Source organism: Syngnathus floridae, chromosome 4 (genome assembly GCF_059516105.1).
Source record: "Syngnathus floridae isolate MCC-2025c chromosome 4, RoL_Sflo_1.0, whole genome shotgun sequence".
Classification (NCBI taxonomy): domain Eukaryota; kingdom Metazoa; phylum Chordata; class Actinopteri; order Syngnathiformes; family Syngnathidae; genus Syngnathus; species Syngnathus floridae.
The window spans coordinates 8,157,880-8,175,169 of NC_142416.1; the positions used below are offsets into that span (position 1 = coordinate 8,157,880).

General features: G+C 44.5%; 2 protein-coding genes across 2 annotated transcripts in view; both read right to left on the reverse strand.

The window, feature by feature from the left end:
* Nucleotides 1–17,290, reverse strand: part of LOC148398724 (uncharacterized) — a 117,875-nt gene that overhangs the window by 51,686 nt on the left and 48,899 nt on the right. The gene's annotated exons all lie outside the window — the stretch shown is intronic.
* LOC148398728 (uncharacterized) lies at nt 10,413–15,279 on the reverse strand. The gene is made up of 12 exons (XM_088372476.1): nt 15,187–15,279; nt 14,957–15,117; nt 14,756–14,879; nt 14,486–14,682; nt 14,148–14,281; nt 14,034–14,077; nt 13,788–13,961; nt 13,566–13,711; nt 13,336–13,494; nt 13,074–13,162; nt 12,822–12,993; nt 10,413–12,262 (listed from the first exon to the last, which is right to left on the reverse strand). The coding sequence occupies exons 1-12, from the start codon at nt 15,251–15,253 to the stop codon at nt 12,107–12,109; spliced, it is 1,623 nt and encodes a 540-aa protein (XP_088228602.1). The 5' UTR covers nt 15,254–15,279; the 3' UTR covers nt 10,413–12,106.

A 17,290-nucleotide genomic window follows, 5' to 3' on the forward strand; every position in this document is an offset into this window, starting at 1 on the left:
GGAAATTACGGTATATTTAAGACGGACAGTCCTAGAATTTGAAATAATTCTTTAAGTAGTTTGGCTGGAAGCGGGTCAAGTAAACATGTCGTTTGTTTAGCCGCACTAACCAATTGTGTAAGCTTTTCAAGGGACACGCTTTTAAAATTTGAGAGGGTTATTGCATGATCATCAGCGCTGGTAATCGGCAGTCTCGACTGAGCGATTGGAATTGTATTCTTGATCTCATCCCTAATGGGTTCAATCTTTCGAGCAAAAAAATGTATGAACCCGTCAGCTGAGTGGAAGGAGCTAACGGGGGTCGGCTGGCGTAGTGTTAGCTTTGCCACTGTATCAAATAGGTATTTAGGATTGTTTTTATTGAGATTAATGACTTGCGAAAAATAACGAGTTTTTGCTAAGATAAGCGAGTCTTTATGTTTCAGGAGGCTGTCCTGCCATGCCTGATGGAAAACCTCAAGTTTGGTTAAACGCCATCTGCGCTCATGCTTTCTACATAATTGCTTAAGCGTACATGTTTCATCTGTGAACCACGGAGTAGGCAATCTAAGGCGAGTTCTCAGACGTAGCGGCGCCACAGAGTCGATGGCATTTAACAATGTCGCATTGAATTAATTTGTAAGGTTATCAATAGAGCCGATATATGCGGGAAATATGGCAGTTGCCGGCGACAGTAACTCAGATAGCGCAGTTGCAGTCATGGAGTTAAAATTACGGCTGCTATAATTCTGATTGCTCTCTTGTCTTTGACAAGGAACTAAAATTTCAAATTTTATTAAGTAATGACCAGACAAAACAGTAGTGTATGGCAGTACTGCTATATTTGAGGTTGCAAGTCCTCGGGATAATACCAGATCTAAGGTATTTCCATTCTTATGCGTTGCTGCCTGTACGGCTTGCTTAAAACCAAACGTATCAGTTAAAGTCTGAAACGCCGAAGTAAGTGGCTCTGACGGTAAATTCATGTGGATGTTGAAATCGCCCATGATTATTATATTATCCGCATTTGTCTAGATCAGCCACGAATTCCACGAATTCTGAAAATTCATCCAGGAAGCCAGAGTAAGCCACGGGTGGACGGTAAATAACAGCAAGATAAAATGACGATAAAGCGGTGAATCGGACAGTGAGAACTTCAAATGTTTTAAATACGTTAATCAAACGAGGCCTAAATCTAAGCTCGGAATTTGAGATGAGGGCGACACCCCCACCCTTTTTTCGAGGACGCACCACATGCGAGCTCACAAAATTTGGAGGCGAGGCCTCGTTAAGCAGCAGCAGTTCATTAGGTTTTAACCAGGTCTCGCAAAGACCAAATACGTTTAGATTATGTTCCGTGATGAGGTCATTAACGAGAACTGCTTTCGTATGAAGCAATCTAATATTCATAAAGCCGAGTTTAAGTGAAATCGGTAGATCAGGGTGCGTATCTATCGAAGAATTTTTAAACGAGATGCGAGTAAGATTGTGTTCTCTAGGCCTGACATAACCTCTCAAATGTTTATTAGCACGGTGGGACGATACGACCGTGGGAATTTGATAGTAAATATTTGTTACACATGTAAAATTATCTAAAACACGCACCGTTTCATCATCACAACCGGTCGGGGTGGAGTGATTGGATTTATCTACTACCCCAGGAGAAAGTGTGTTCACGTGTACTGTAGCACTATTCAAACAGTGACGCTCTAGTCTACACGAGGAGCTATGTGCATGCTGGAAGTATAGCCTAGCGCTAGTTAACTTTAACTTAACAGGCTCCAAACCCATCCCAACAGGTAGTCTAATCACCTGTGCCCCGGCCTGCTCTAAAGTCACCTGTCATGAGTGGCTCAAACAGTAATCTATATTCCTAGAAAGAGTGAAGGCGCCTTCACGGTTAGGGTGAAGGCCGTCCTTCCTCAGCAGGTCGGGGCGGCCCCAGAAGGAGGACCAGTTATCTATAAGATACAGTCCTTGCTTTTTACAGAACCCAGCCATCCATCAATTAAGGGAGACTATTCTACTAAACCTCTCTTCAGTGCCTCTCCCAGGCAGGGGGCCAGATACAAATACTCGATGCCGACTCATCTTTCTGGCGAGATCACAAGTCCTTGCTATATTTTTCGTTGTGATCTCTGATTGTCTCATCCTAACATCATTGGAGCCGATAACTTATGAACGTTAAAGTTTGAATAACACATTATTCACTTGATTTATTTGCAGGATAAAAAATTGAAAGGATTGATAAATTGAACAAATTTAAGATGACTGCAGGAGTATTATGTCCAAAACAAATAGATTCAACAAATTTTTCTTTCCCTATAAAATGGTGGCGTTTGGGTTGGAAGTACATAGTCGCTTCGAAAGAGGAAAAGCATGATTTAAGATACGTTATTGATCAATGATTAAATATTAGTAAAACAACAGACTGAATAAATTACGATGACTATGCTTTAAGAAAGCTATCCCTTATACCAGGGGTGTCAAACTCATTTTTTCGCAGGCCGCATTGTAGTCATAGCTTCTTTCGGAGGGCCGTCATGACTGTCACCCCAAATAAATGTATGAGCACCTCATATTATATACAGCAAACGCTACAAACAAGCTGACAAGTAACTCGTTTTCAAATCAGATGAGTAAAAACAGATCTAATATTTAAAAATAAAATATTATTAAAAGTGAAGACAATTTGCAATTCGAGTAATGACATGAATTTGAAGCACACTTTGCCTTCGCGGGCCACATAGAATGATGCGCCGGGCTACATCTGGCCCCCGGGCCTTGGGTTTGACACCTGTGCCTTATACAAAGGTAAATTAGGATTAGAATTTGATAGAACTGATATGGCCATTCACATACTCCATTCGAGTTTAAACTGCTTGCAATACTATTACAAATTAGTTAACACGAGTGAGTGAGTGAGTGAGTGAGTGAGTGAGTGAGTGAGTGAGTGAGTGAGTGAGTGAGTGAGTGAGAGATCGATTGATCGATCGATCGATCGATCGATTGACTAATTCATTGAGTGACTGACTGAGTGACCGAGTGACAGAATGACCGAGACCAAACGACTGAGTGACCGAATGGGCGATCGTTCGATGTCTGTCTGTCTATATGTACATATATACATACGTATGTATGTATTTCGTTATTTGTCCATGTATTTTTTTCTCACATTTTCTTTCTCATCTTCCTCTTCTTTCGGCTGCTCCTGTTAGGGGCTGCGACAGCAGAGCAATCGTTTCCATATCTTTCTGTCCTGTCACACCAACCATCTGCATGTCCTGCAACATCTTCATCTCTGCCACACTCTCCGTTATTTTGGCCAGTAGAGATTTCCAAGCCTTGCTTCAAACATTCTTTCCCATAACTTCATGCTTTGCTTATCAACATAACATCTCTGTAGCTAATGCAGTTCTGTGCAGCGTCGTGGTCTGAAATAAAAAATAGGAACCAGTACCTTTCCTCAGGCATCTTCTTGCTTTTTAACGAATCTCCCGTGCCATCTCTCCTTGATAGTTCCATGCTGTCACTGGAATGTCGTCTAGGCCTTTCCACTCCATCTTTTACAAATGTCTGGGTATGAATTTTATCTATATTTATTTATCTCACTCATTGGCGGCTCCACAGAGTGTGCCAACAGAGGGACCCTGGTGGTATCAATGGTTTTAGTGACCTCAGTTAAACTGAGGTCAACGGAGGGAGTGAAGGAATGGGTTCGAAATACAAAAAGTCCTGCCTAGCTACAGAAACAGATGTGCTCAAACCTCATTGAATCAAGTACATAAGCAGACAAGTATATTCACATATTAAAGCAATAAAAGAAATATTTTAAGCATATAATTATACCTTCACACCAAATCAATAAAGAAGACATAACTAGTCATTTTTGATAGGGGGTAATGACAGAGGTTTTTATGTCTGATATGTATTTCTGAGCACTTTGAAATAACAAATGTTTTTTGATATATTGCCTGAATAGCTTAATGACCCTTAAGGATCTGTTTAATGCATGGCTGATGATTTTCTAAATCACGGACACTGCCAAAGTCTTCTAAAAATGTTCAGTACTTGATTGTATCTTATGTTTTGACTAATGCTAGACGCCAGTTTTCGATTACTACTGAACGTTCTGGACAGAGGGAAATATTTTGCCTAACAAAGAAAAGATATGGTTGAAAGCATGATTAAACTAAGAACATGATGACGTAAGCAAGTACACGGAGTATCAAATGAACGAACAAACAAAAACATAGTAAGTGGTGAGTACAAACATTGCATAGTCAGGGAACATTGATGATGTCACAGCCAAAAGCTAACATAATTCCGTACAAAATGACAAAAGGGAAAGAATGATGAATGGGCGGTGTGCGACAGTGGGCGAGGTGGATGTATGTGCAAGAATGGTTTACAGGAAGGACACTTACAGATAAAACCGGTAGAGGTGCCAGAGGGAGATAAAGCAAGAACCTGGCCAAAGGTGATCGTCAAGGCTGAAAGATGGAAAGGAAAACGACAGCCCCCACACACATCGAATCACCCATAATCAGCACCCAACCCCACGGAGCCAGCTCTCACCGAACCAGCACCCACTCCCATGGAATCAAAATCTCCTGTGAACTTGCCACACCCCCTGACTCATCACCCATCAAACTCGGCCCACACTGGCATGTGCAACTGAATATAAGCTGACCAAAGAACCTTGAACGTTGCCTTTTCTGAATGGAGACTTTCTGCTCTTGAGCGTTGGTCGCACGAAAGGCCCAGCGCTGTATTGTACTTTCCTGAAAACAGAGCTTTCTTAACAAGAATGGTGATTGAACTCAACCAACCTGTGTAAGTCTAATTTCTGCTTCAGTGTCTTAGCATGTTCCTAAATCTGAAGAAATCAAATGAGCACGCAGTGAGTAAATTGGATGACAGGTGATTGGCAATGGCTTTTGCCGTGAGGCACAAATAGAAACCGGATCCCCTCAATGCCTCAGCTGCGCCTAGAAATTCTGTCCATAAAAATTATGAACAGAATCGGTGACAAAGGGCAGCCTTGGCGGAGTCCAACCCTCACTGGGAACGAATCCGACTTACTGCCGGAAATGTGGACCAAACTCTGGCATCGGTGATACAGGGACCGAACCGCCCTTATCAGTTGGCTCGGCACCCCGTACTCCCGAAGCACCCTCCGCAGAACCTCCCGAGGGACACGGTCGAACGCCTTCTCCAAGTCCACAAAACACATGTGGACTGGTTGTACCCTGGTTGGACCATGCACCCTCGAGGATCCTGCCGAGGGTGAAGAGCTGGTATACTGTTCCACGGCCAGGACGAAAGCCACACTGCTCCTCCTGAATCCGAGGTTCGACCTCCCTACAGACCCTCCTCTCAAGCACCCCTGAATAGACCTTACCTGAATAGCCTTAGGGAGGCTGAGGAGTGTGATTCTCCTGTGATTGGAACACACCCTCCGGTCCCCCTTCTTAAAGAGGGGAACCACCACCCTAGTCTGCCAATCCAGAGGCACCGTCCCCGATATCCACGCATTGCTGTAGAGGCGTGTCAGCCATGACAGCCCCACAATATACAAAGCCTTGAAGAACTCCACCCCCGGGGCCTTGCCACCCAGGAGTTTTTTTAACTACCTCAGTGACTACGACCCCAGAGATTGGAGAGTTTGCCTCAGAGTCTCCAGGCCCTGCTTCCACAATGGAAGGCGTGTCGATGAGGAAGTCTTCGAAGTATTCTCCCCACTGACTCACGACGTCCCGAGTCAAGGTCAGCAGCACGCCATCTCCACTGTAAACAGTGTTGACTGTGCACTGCTTCCCCCTCCTGAGACGCCGGATGGTGGACCAGAATTTCCTCGAAGCCGTCCTGAAGTCATTCTCCATGGCCTCGCCAAACTCCTCCCACGCCCGGGTTTTTGCCTCAGCAACCGCCGAAGCCACATTCTGCTTGGCCATCCGGTACCTGTCAGCTGCCTACGGAGTACCGCAGGCCAAAATGGCCCGATAGGACTCTTTCTTCAGCGTAACGGCATCCCTTACCGCCGGTGTCCACCAGCGGGTTTGGGGATTGCCGCTAAGACAGGCACCAACGACCTTACGGCCACAGCTCCGGTCGGTTGCCTCAACAATGGAGGCGTGGAACATGGTCCACCTGGACTAAATGCCCCCCAGCGAAATGTAAGGCATCCATGGGAGGAGTTGGATATCAACACCATGCTGTCACAGTCAGTTATGCCGACCCTTCCCGTCCTGGACTTGCAGATGGTGCTCTTCAGCTCTTCCAAGACATTGGAACAACTGAGCTGTATAAAACCACCCTTCAGAACAGGCTTCAAGCCCTGCAAGAACAACCCGTGAAGGTGTACTGGAACAGCCTGAAAAGTGTATGGAAGGAGACTTTTGGATTTGGTCCACAATTTGGGAAGCGCGGTATCCGTGCCTCATGGCAAAAGCCATAGCCAATCACCTGTTATAATGACTGAATCTAACACCCACTGCCTGTGTGCCAGGTTGTGGCTAGAGGCTGCCAGACCTCACTGTCCTGCCCCCGTTACCACTTCCTGATTGCCACAGGACTTTGTTGTCCAGGATGTAAAATGGAATAGGTTCCCTTCAGGAGGATGCCTGCGCGTGATGTCTTTTAGCGTGGGGAGACTGATGCGCCTGCAGCCACCACACGGTCCTTGGCAGAAAGGGGCCGGGATCCAATGGCATGGGTCCATAACGATTGGAGACCACCCTCTGTTGCAGCCTTCATCCGCCTTCAGTGCTGTTGTGACTCACAGTGTCATCATCCTCTGCCAATCCCACCGCTGAGGTCTTTGGATCGCACTTTGTCTGGAACCTCCCCTTCGACCTTACCACCACGGTTGAACCTACCAGGAGCCGAGACTCCAGACGGCATGGCTCTTAGGTTCATCGGAACACGCAAGGCTTTCTACCACGGCAAGGTGGCGATCCATGGAGAACTGCAACAACTACAGAGGCATCAAGATGCTATCAACACCGAGCAAAGTGCTAAGCCGCATCATCTTAGAAAGACTACGGAAAGGGGTTGACGAGGAGCTCAGAGAAAATCAAGCTGGTTTCAGAAGTGGAAGATCATGTATTGACCAAATTGCTACCCTCAGGATCATTATAGAACAATCGAGATGGAACACCCCGGCTTACGAAAATTTCATAGACTTCGAAAAGGCGTTTGACAGCGTAGACCGGAAGCTATTATGGAGCTTAATGGCACATCACGGAATACCCCACAAGTTCATCAACATAATCAAAAGCTCATATCAGGACATGCAGTGCCAAGTGCTGCACCAGGGAACAATACAGAAAACATTCACCGTGCTCACTAGAGTGAAACAGGGATGTCTACTTTACCCCTTTCTATTCCTCCTATGCATTGACGGGATCATGAAACAAACTACCCACAATAAAGACAGGCATCAAATGGACTTTGACAGAACAACTAGAAGACCTGGACTTTGGAATTTAATATGTGAATATACTTTTCTGCTTATGTACTTTATTCAATGAGGTTTGAGCCTATCTGTTTTTGTAGCTAGGTAGGACTTTTTGTATTTCGACCCCATTCCTTCATCATCATATTCTTAGTTTAATCATGTTTCCAACCATGTCTTTTCTTTGTTAGGCAAAATATTTCCCTCTGTCTAGAACGTTCAGTAGTAATCGAAAAACTGGCGTCTTGCATTAATCAAAACATACGTAAGATATAATCAAGTACTGAACACTTTTAGACGACTTTGGCAGTGTCCTTGATTTAGAAAATCATCACGCATGCATTAAACAGTTCCTTAAGGTTCATTAAGCTATTCAGGCAATATATCAAAAAACATTTGTTATTTCGAAGTGCTCAGAAATACATATCAGATCATAGTTATAAAAACGTTTGTCATTACCCTCTATCAAAAATGTCTAGTTATGTCTTCTTTATTGATTTGGTGTGTAGCTATAATTATATGCTTAAAATGTTTCTTTTATTGATTTAATATGTGAATATACTTGCCTGCTTATGTGCTTTATTCAATGAGGTTTGAGCATATCTTTTGTAGCTAGGCAGGACTTTTTGTATTTTGACCCCATTCCTTCAAGACTTGTCTGGACGTTTCAGGGAAAAGGACAACAAACCATAAACCTTGGCTGTCAACAGAAACCTGGAAAAAATAGAAGAAAGGAGGGCCAAAAAGAACACACTAAACAAATACAAGACACGAGCGAGAAAGGCCGCAGCCCACAAGGACTACGAGGAAGCAAACAAGGAAGTTAGGAGAAGTGCCAAACGGGAGAAGAAAAACTACATTGAGGCACTGGCTAAAGAAGCACAGGAAGCAGCAGCACAAAACTATCTCAAGGAACTCTACATGACCACCAGGAAACTATCTGGTATATAGTTTCTGGTATATAGCTCATATCAAGACATGTAATGCCAAGTGCTGCACCAGGGACCAATACAGAAAACATTCACCGTGCTCACTGGAGTGAAACACGGATGTCTACTTTACCCCTTTCTATTCCTCCTATGCATTGACTGGATCATGAAACAAACTACCAACAATAAAAAGACAGGCATCCAATGAACTTTAACAGAACAACAAGAAGACCTGGACTTTGCCGACGATACTGCTCTACTCTCACAGCCAGCAAGAGATACAGGAGAAAACTCAACTCCTCAAAAAAGTAGCAGCAGGACTGGGACTAAAAATAAATGGAGCAAAAACCAAAGTAATGCGAGTAAACAACAAAAAAACAAATCCCATTAACCTCAGGGGCTGCCCACTGGAAGAGGTGGACAAATTCACATACCTAGAAAGTGTAATTGCAGTGGACGGTGGAATTCTTGTGAAATCAAGAATAGGGAAAGCAAGAACACCATTCAACATATTAGATAAGATCTGGAAAACCAAAAACATTTCACTCAATACTAAACTCAAAATCTTCAAATCCAACGCCAAAACAGTGCTGCGATATGGATCAGAAACATGGAGGACCACCAAACACATCACTGCTAAACTGCAAACCTTCACAAATCACTGCCTAAGACGCATCCTCAGGATCTTCTGGCCCAACCGCATCAGCAACACCAGCCTATGGGACCGCACCAAACAAGAAACAATACAGATACAGATTATGAGGAAGACGTGGAGCTGGATAGGACATACCCTGAAAAAAAACAATACGGCTATAACCAAACAGGTGTTAACATGGAACCCACAAGGCAAAAAAAGCAGAGGGAGACCCAAAAACAACTGGAGAAGGAGCACAGAGCTGGATATCAGGAAGATGGGACTGTTGTGGAAACAGCTGGAGAAAATGGCAAAAGACAGACGAGGGTGGAAACTCTTCATTGATGGCCTATGTTCTGAAAGGAATGAAAAGGCCTAAGAAGAAGAAAAGATGAAGATGGAAACGGTGACAAGGGTCAAGTTTTGATGTTCATCAGTCCATAGTATGGCAGATTAGCACTGCTGCTACTCCCCCTTTGCGTGGCAAGTGCATTGTGAGGTGAAGAAAAATCTACAAAAAAAAAATGTGAACATAATTGTGTGGTATTGCTTCAAGAAAATGGTGTCCATTAAATGAAAATCAGATCACATTTTATGACCAATTTATGCTGAAATGCAATATTTCCAAAGGGTGCGCAGTTAGTTGCGTACTTCTTACAATTTCACAACTTCCAAACTACTTCCCATTGCTTTTTCTGCAGTTTATGGAATATGAAATGGAGCTTGCCAAGAAAAGTGAGCAGTCTTCTATTCAGTCCGTGACAGTAGATGAGCCGGAGGTCACGCAAGCACCCAATCTCGAAGAAAACAAGGCGTCTGATAACATAGAACAGCCTTTCAAGTATTGCAGAATTTTTTCCTTGGGGCCAATTCTGAATTGCTCCATTCGCAAGATTAGTGGTTGTCATACCTTAGCATACAGTTCCATCTCAAAAAATATTTATCTTTATCTTCAGCTTACGATGTCGATCCGTTTTGAGGGAGTGATGTGAATGGAATTTTGGTGTAAGTCGGAACAGTAATAAAATGAAACAGCACAGTAATAATAAAAAAAAAAAGAAAACAATTCCTTTGCTTTACTCCTTTGGTTGGCTTGGACACTGGAAGGGGCTTTGCAAGAGAGACAACGCAACATTCCAAAATGTCGTATACCATGTGAGTCGGTTACGCCGTTCCTCGGTCCACAGTCTCTCTCGCTGTGTATTCTTCCACCACGGGCGCCGACTAGTTCCCGCGAACGTTAAGAATCTTAGAACGCCTTTACGACGCAAAACCGCTTTAAATACATGGAATGAAATACGAAAATCGGATGCACCGATACCACTTTTTTAAAAACCAAAATAAGTACAAGTACTTTGATTACACTACTTGCTGACAGAGTACCGGAAAACACAAAAAATATAATTCCACCAAACTTAAATGTCATTTTTATTTTTTAATGCAACAGCAAGCAAATGTTACAGTTGACAGTGAATGACTAACAGTCTACTTTAAATATCTCACTTTTCTATTACTATAAAATAAGAACCTCTTTTAAATAAATAACAAATTCTTTGAAGTTTACCAGCAAAAAAAATACGAAAAAAAAAGACTAACTTAACTGTGAGAACGGCATTGTTCAAAATTTTCTGTTAGCAACACCAATGCCTACTAGGAAAATATAAGTAGAAGGTTCATTTCTTGCATGTAAAACGACTCTTTGTGGGGTAAAATTATCGTCAATTCACTGTGCTGTCAAAGTAATCAGAGACGCTGCCCTGCGAGCATTTTTTCGTCTACCTCGAAGTCTAGGCTAAAACTCGGCTATAAAGGTCTAAAAGTGAACGTTTTTTAGACGTCTATCCCATAGACGTCTATGCTATAGATCAGGGGCCCCCAACCACCGGGCCCCAGACCGGTACCGGTCCATGGGTCACTTGGTACAGGGCCGCCAAGCCGCACAGGAAAAAAAAAAAACTTTCGATCAATTAATTCAGGTCAAGACGCTCGTCCCCGTCACGTGACATGTTTCCCCAGTAGCGCCAGCAAAGCTAGCAAAAAAATATTTAAAAAATTGTCGATTCGCTCCCAATTAATCGGTTTTTGTCCGTAGGAAGTATCATTTTTGTGAATCGTGTAGATCCATTGAGAAAAATTGTTCTTTCCTCGCTTACCGTTTTTCTCACTTACGTTTTTGCTTAGTATTTTCCTGCTTCCTGTGTTTTTGTCGCTTAGTGCGTGCTTATTGTTTTTCTTACCTACATCTTTTTTGCTTCGTTTTTACACTTACCGTTTTTTCTTGCTTACCGCTTGCTTACCGTTTCTCAGTGTTTTTTCTCGTCTAACTTTTTTTCCCGCTTAGTTTTTTCTCTTACGATTTTTCTCACTTACTGTTTTTCTTGCCTATTGTTTTTTCTCGCTTACCGTTTTTTTCTAGCGTAGTTTCACCTTCATACCTTTTTCTCACTTCATTTTTTTCTCAGTTTTTTTCTCTCGCCTACCGCTTTTCCTCACTTTTTTTTCTCATGTACCGCTTTTATCACATACCATTTTACTTGCCTATTGTTTTTCTCGCTTACCATTATTCCCACTTAACTCTGCTTAGTTGTTCTCGCTTCCTGTTTTTCACGCTTACTGCTCGCTCATGTTTTTACCGCTGTCTCGCGTTTTTTTTTCTCGCTTATCGTATGTTTTTCTCGTTGACGGATCTCGCGTTACCATTTTTTTCTCGCTTACCATTTTTCTCCCTTGTCGTTATTTCTCGCCTTTTCACATCATTTGCTAGCATTCCCCAATCCAGCTTCTGCATTCTCTTCTCATTACTCATCATCCAATCAATCAAAAGGGTCTCTTGATCGGGCCAGGAAAATCTCTTTGCTACAAATACTGCCCAGTTCAATGCAATAAACACAAAGGTACAAAGGCAATCAAAAAGAAAAAAAATGCATGCAAGTCTGGCTTTTTCTAATAGCCCATTAGACAAAGATTAAGTATTAGATCAAACTATTAAGTGGTTACTTTTGTACAATTATCCCACAAACCATCTGTGGCTGGTGGAAAAGGCTGTGCCAAAAACAATTTGAACACTTTGACGACGTCTGTCCTCACATTTTGGCGCAGACTGGTCTAAGCGGAGCTTTTCTTGATGTCCTTGATGGACACGTGACCCCACACGATCAGCTGCGTGATGTTTTGTAGATTGGCCTCTCTGTATTTGTAAGTCACCTCGTCGAGGCCATTGATTGTGATCTGGAAATGATCGTCGGCGCACTTGATAACAACCTGAGCAACAACAAGGACACCATGCACGTAATGAGTGTGAACGGCATGGCAGCGAGTAAAGGCGGGAGATGTGACGTTCACGTTGACATTTTTGGGACTTTTGACTTTTTTTGGCGAGCAAGCCTTACAGTTTTGCTAGCGATTGGAAGAAAATTCATCTTATTGTGGACATTTCTGAGTAGCATCACGAAGGGTGGGATGGTTTGAGCACTTCCTTTTGACTGTAACATTTCCATTTCACACTTTTTGTAGTTTGAAAAAGAAAATCACTCCAATTATTAGCGGCTAGGTGCTCTTCAACCAGTAAATGTCCGCTTCCCATTGGAAACACTCAATTATTTTTTAAGATTGACGCATGTTTAGGGAGGTTCTACAAGATGGAGTGGATTTTGACAGACAGTTGTATGGATACGCCTTGCGCATATGAACAAACAACAAAGCGACAATTAGATATTAACCAACCGGCACCAATCAAAGGTAAGGAACATTCCACACCAAAGTTTGGAAACCCCAAAACTGTAAGTGAGAGTGTGTGCAGAAATGGTGTGATTTACGTCACCTTGACTTCTTGTCCGCGTCCAGAGCCTTGCGTGGGATGCTCCTCTCTTTCGTTCCAAGTTGTGTTCACTCTGGAGTACAACCAAATCTTCTTGGTTACAAAGTTCAACTTGAGGAGCAGCGCGACCACGTTGTCGGTTTCGTCGTCAGGCACAAACAGGTTGATTTTAAACCTGCAACACAGATGTACAACAGTGTGTTTGTGGTATTAGCATTCTTGTGCCCGTGTGGGAGTGGGTGGGGGTCCTCGTACCAATCTGCCAGTTTATTTGCTCGCCCTGTGATGGTGATGACGTTGTTCACACGGAGACCTCCCTTCAGCTCGACCGCTGATCCAGCAACCTGAAAACATGTAATCAAAACATAACTGGTCATCAAAACATCTTGAATAGAAATTGCATGCGAATGCTAAGATCTGACACTGAAATGAGATTGTGTGGAAATCATTACAACTGTCTTTTGAACCTGTCCAGAAACGTGGGATGCAGAGAGAGAGAAAAAAAAAATCAACTCACTACATTCGCTGACTTGGCGAGCTTGCTTCTGTGCAAGAGTACGCTGTCACCAGAATGGCTCTCCTCTGCCTTCTCTGAGGTGATTGCATAATGCGCTTTGGGCATCTTGCACATGAAGCTGTTGGGTATCTTGCAGCTCATCTGCTTCCATTTTCCAGCCTGAAAGATGAGCAAGAAGGATTTCAGTGAATCGTGCAGATGTTCCTGCAAACAGTCAATTGGCCACCCACCTTTTGCGACATCGCCACACAGTCCTTTTTCAGGTGTTTGGGTTCTTCCGGGGCCCAGTCGGTGAAGGTCACCTCGTGGCGGTCCGACCATTCAAACATGCCGAGGACACTCTGGTCATTCAGTCCGGTCCACATGTCGCTGGTGTCTGCAGAGGACAAAGGCGAGAAGATCTCTCACCCAGCGTTCAGGGGATAGCCGTTCTACGAAGACGCTGTACGCACCGAGGGCGGAAGCATTTTTCACCCACGTCTGCTCCACCTCAGAAAGGATGGACACCAGATTGGCACCCAATTTCTTACAGTCAGCTTGAGCAGCGGCCCACTCCTTCTTGTCCTCAAAAGCTTTGTAGCAGACGCCCGCAAACTCCTCCCAGGACTCTCCCAAGCATCTCGGTTCTGCAGGTGAGATCCCGTGCGAGGTTAGCAGTAGTTCAGCACTTGACATGAAAAAATGCTCCGTGAACTCACCTCCGTCTGCAAATGTGAAGGCGTGATCCGTCGAGTCGGCATTCCTGCAGGTCGTACATGTGACAATGAGCTTGGCCTCGTATTGGTGCTTTGCCATAAACGTTGGCCACTCACTTGAGGGAGGTGATCCCATTCTGACCGGAGCCAGCAAAGCCCTTCTTTGCCACGGCTTTCATCACAATACAGTCTCCTCCGATGTCGTTACGAATGACGCCGGCGTGAATAGCGGCCTTGCAGACGCTTGAGTCCTGCACTCACATCAAGTCAAGAACTCAACTGGCGGGTCACGATAGGGAGGATTTGACTTTCTGATTGGTGTGTGGAAATGAAATCATCTTTCAAATGGAACTAATGTCAAAATCCCAATTGAAATGTAGGTTCATCTTTGAAATGTTTATTTCTGCCAAGAGCCAGTACCTCTCCAGTCCAAGGGTCAGCAATCACGTACGTACCTTATTGTAGACCAAGGTTCCGGTGACATTGTGTTTAGAGCTGGCGCACTTGGGCGGGCAGTGGAAGCTGCAGAAGGCAAGGACAAGCAAATTGACGAAAGGCGCCCACCGTCGTGGAAACACCGGGGCAAGTGCGACTCGCGTCATTGCCTTGGTCAAGTGGAGGCTGTTGAACGTGGTGTCACAGGTCATCGCATCTGTCAGACAAAAGGTGATATCAAAAGATGGGTTGTATGTTTTTCCCGGCAGCGGAGGGAGAGACTCGCTTACCGTCACGTGCGCATCCCAAGAGGTCAAAGCTGAGGCCGAAGTCAACGCTGTCCTCAAGCGGCAGGATGCGGACGTGCTGAGCGGAAAATGCAGAGCCAAACCGGTGCTCCCCCCCTCCGGTAAACTAGCAATAGCACTCTCGTTTGTAATGGCAAGTGTGGGCAGCCTGGTCAGCGTCAGGTCGACTGGCTGGCCGCTCACCTTTTCGTCCGGGTGATCAGTCCAGCTTTTGCCATCAACACTCGTCTTCATCTCAAAGTCGATGACCCAGGACCTTTGGTCAGTGTGAGGACAGCCGTGGGCGACGATCCCAGTCACCTTTCTCACGTGACCGAGGTTCACCTGGATCCAGCTGGTGGAGGCTGCAGGACACAAGTTCGCTCAGGACACCAAATTGCCAGCGCCGAAGTAGCTTTCGATTGTCTACGTACGATCTTGTGACGGTCTCCAGCAGGAATTCTTGCTCAATTGAGCTTTCTCTGGGCTGGCGTCGCTCATCGAGGAGGAGGCTTCAAACGCTGAGTCTGCCTCGACCAAATTGTCAAGACACACTGAGGACAACCCAGAATCATGTTGCAACCGATCTCTGATAACGGAATCCTTGTATTGTATTGTTATGGGCATTGTTAGGCGCCGTCTATTCACTAGGCCAATGGTCGGGTCGCCAAGCTTGCAAGGCGAGTGGTCCCCTGAACCTTTTAGTCATCGCATCAACGTCCGTAGCAGAGAGACCATTCAATATGCCATCATACCCCAACTCTGGTCGGGAGATACCGCATTAGACAACAGAGACGTGAAGCCCACCTTTCCGCTCGCAGCTGTAGACCAAGTGCAGGTACTTAGAGACTGCAGGGCAGGTCTCCCGGACGCCCTCAAAAGGGTCAGCAAGACAATATTGACGGTTGTCACATTTCTGCCTGTAGTGAGGGAGGGCTCCTCGCACTACGCAAGTCTCTGCAAGTCACAAGGTCGAGTGGAAGCTTATTTGGCTGCAACGGTCGTATCGTCGGACCACGGACGACGTCGCTTATGGCCTGTCTTACCCTTGGTTGCGTTCTGAGTTGGACATAGGCTGCCGCTCCTCCGTCCGTAGAAAGCCGACTGGATGCGGATGACGCTTTGACCCTCACTCTGACAAAAGAGGTCGACGTGCTTCTGCTGGTTGCACACAAGGATCTCCCGAAAACCTGCGAGCGCACTGTGGTGTCTTTTTTCCGTCTCGCATCTTTTGACGTCAACATTCAGGATTCGGGGAGACTGACTTACCGTCATGGCGTGGAGGTTCCGGTCTATGTCCTGCGAGACAAAAGCCAAAGATGGGCATCAACCTGAATTGGCCATGAGTCACATCTTACCTTTGGCTCTTTTCTTGCACATGTAGTTTCTCTTCTTTTGGCAGTTGTCAAATTTCCAATTTCCCAGTTCACTTTCAACGTTATAGAAAAGGCAGTTTTCACCAGAGGATTTACTAGGGCTATCTGTAAGGAGACGGCAGATGCTAAGCGCTCCTCTCCATTGCTCCAGACAGTCGGCAACAAATATTGGATGGCGTTTGGCCTCACCTGTGGTCCAGTGGGTGTAACGAAAGGGAGACCCGTCAGTCCACTTGCAGCCCTCTTGCGTGATCGTGGTGTTGGTGGCCAACCACAGAGAAGAAATGTTTTCAAAACCGAAGGCCAGACCTTTGGATCAAACATGAATAAGATAACATCAGTGAATGTCTTTAAGCTTATACGTATCATGGTTATAAATTCATTTGATATTTTATTCATTCCGTTGTTGTCAATATAAAGTGGAACAGCATATCTTTTGTCTGAATTCCTCGTCATAGTGTCACAAGCTCATCTATAGTGGGAACGTAATTTAGATCTCTGTGTGTCCTGACATGTTAAGAAATTGACAATAAAGCAGACTTTGACTTTTACCCGTGTTCTGAGTAGTTTTGGTGCGGTCTCTTTAAATGCAAACAAGATACTTCAAGATACTCCCCTCCAGGCCGGACGTATTTATAGTTTTTAGTGGAGGTAGCATTTCCTGGCGCCGCAAACCTTTAGCTCGAATAAAAGATGTCAACAGCAGAAGACTTGTCCTTCCAACCATACATAACACGTAACAGAACAAATCCCCTCCCGATATTTATGAACGCGGTTAAGATAAGCAGTAAGCTAATACTATCTTTAACACATTCTTGCGTTCCCCAAGAATAAAACATGCAACTAGCTAATACGACTACTCAAAATACATCCACAAGAAGTGACAACAGAGGGCACAGTTTAAAATTAGCAGAAAGACTATTTTTGTGTCATCTCAAGTTTCACGCTTTACTGTGTTTACATCGTTTCCATAGATTGAAGGAACAAGATCTTCAATGAAACAAAGTTTTTCAGCGAATCCTTTTCTATAATGACTAGTTTCTTTTGGATACTGTCTTTTGTATGGCGCCTTTTTAAAAGCAAGATCTGTCAATCCCTATAGCTGTCTTTTTCCGGTCGGATGGAAAAAATGTCAAGACAGACAACCACTTGCAGCCTGGTA